The sequence below is a fragment of the Colletotrichum abscissum genome (genome assembly GCF_030869225.1).
Source record: "Colletotrichum abscissum strain IMI 504890 chromosome Unknown Scaffold_376.1, whole genome shotgun sequence".
NCBI classification, from domain to species: domain Eukaryota; kingdom Fungi; phylum Ascomycota; class Sordariomycetes; order Glomerellales; family Glomerellaceae; genus Colletotrichum; species Colletotrichum abscissum.
In genome coordinates, this window is record NW_026850294.1 from 1 (window position 1) to 1647 (window position 1647).

At 54.7% G+C, this 1647-nt stretch overlaps 1 protein-coding gene across 1 annotated transcript; it reads left to right on the forward strand.

Moving 5' to 3' along the window:
- Positions 1 to 40: 40 nt before the first annotated feature.
- On the forward strand, positions 41 to 319 carry CABS01_17140 (uncharacterized protein; the record flags this gene model as incomplete). The annotated part of the gene is made up of 2 exons (XM_060550467.1): positions 41 to 67; positions 134 to 319. 2 exons carry the CDS (start codon positions 41 to 43, stop codon positions 317 to 319), a joined length of 213 nt encoding a protein of 70 aa, XP_060396502.1.
- Positions 320 to 1647: the final 1328 nt, after the last annotated feature.

The following is a 1647-nucleotide window of genomic DNA, read 5'->3' on the forward strand; positions in this document are numbered from 1 at the left end:
CCACGGCAAATGGAAGTGTCTCGGACGGAATGTGGCGATGATGGAGCTGCAGAAGTTATTTGTTGAGGTACGTTGCGCGTGTCCGGCGTATGGTTCTGCTCTTGCGAAGACGACGTACTGACACTTCCGTCAGCTGCTGAGGAGATTTGACTTGGTATTGTGTGACCCTACGAGGCCGTGGAAGTCACTCAACTATGGGATCTTTCTGCAATCCCAGTATTGGATGAGGGCATACCAGCTACCGGTAGAAGCGTCCGGCCAAGATAGACCACAAAAAAGCGAGGATGCGCTGCCTGCCGTCGCCGTTGCAGGTTTGTGACTGGCCAGCGCGGGCCGAACGGGGCGATGAAAGGTTTGTTGGCGCCGCGGCTCGCCTAGTACCGCGGAGCAGGTTGCGGGGACGCTAATACTGGGCGCCTGTTCGTGGGGTGGTGGATGGGCAAGCCGCAAATTGGACAACGTGGTTGCGCAGCTGCTGGAGCTCGACATGGACAGAAAACATGGGGAAATACGATCACCAAAGGGGGTAAGCCTGTAAGGAAGGGCAAGGTAGCGTGCCCAGGGGATACTTTGGTTGTGATGGATGTATCATGACAGACGGAGACTGGGGTGTGGTTGATTAGAAGAGACACCCGTCCTTGAGGCCTTACGGTCGCCCGCCTCTTCGCAACACTCGAGACAAACGGACAGAGAAGAGACGGTATCGCAATTGAGACTTGATTTAGATGCCATGCGGAGGGACGGGGTCCCAGTCCGGGGGTGGAATGTTTCCAGATCCCGTGGCGGTTGGTTGTCCAGCCACAAGACAACCTTCTGGAAGCTCCAAGGGTGTGACGGCACGTATTTGAGCACAGGTGCGCTGACTCACATCAGCTACCTTTTTTCTTCTCTCTTTTTCCCCGTGTCCACTAGATGAGGGTGCAGAACCTAATAAAGACGCTCGACTCTCTCCGCCTCCCGTCTCTGCCCTCAAGCGTCGCACCAGGTGCAACAGCTGAGGCTGTCTGATTGCAGTCGAGATGGTGCGACGTTACAAATGGGCATTGCTGATACAGTCGAGGCACACGACCGAATTGGTTGCTTGACTTGAAGAAAGATCACCGCATTTTCTTGGCCCTCCTCACGAACGATCAGCAACATAGGAGAGAAATGGTGATGCAAATGTTGGCTGGAACGACTGGTCAGCATTCAAGTCACACGGAATATTGCATGCGTGTCGTTTCCTTTCAAGGACACACGGCAACAGCAACGGGCGATGGTGAAGCTGCAAGCGAAAATGGTTGAGTCAAAGTGTGCCGATCTTGACCACGACCTCCTATACACCATCGCACACTCCAAGAGCCTCCATTTGATCCACCAGCGGGTTGGGCTCGTCCGCAGAGTTTGCAATAGCAGTGCGGTTCGCCGGACAAATCGGCTGTTCCCGTTGACTCGTGCCTGCCGACCCTCAATCCCGGTCCAGTCGACGCCGAAGTCCCTTGTGTGGGGAATCGGTCGCTCATGGAATTCGGAGTTCCTACTTTACAAGCTCACTGATGTTTCCTAGAGCATCGACTGTGAGCTACGTGGCCCGTGTTCCCTCATCGTTTGTCAGCAATCAGAAACTCGCGAATAAAACTGGGAATATGTCGCTGCGCCACAGACGTG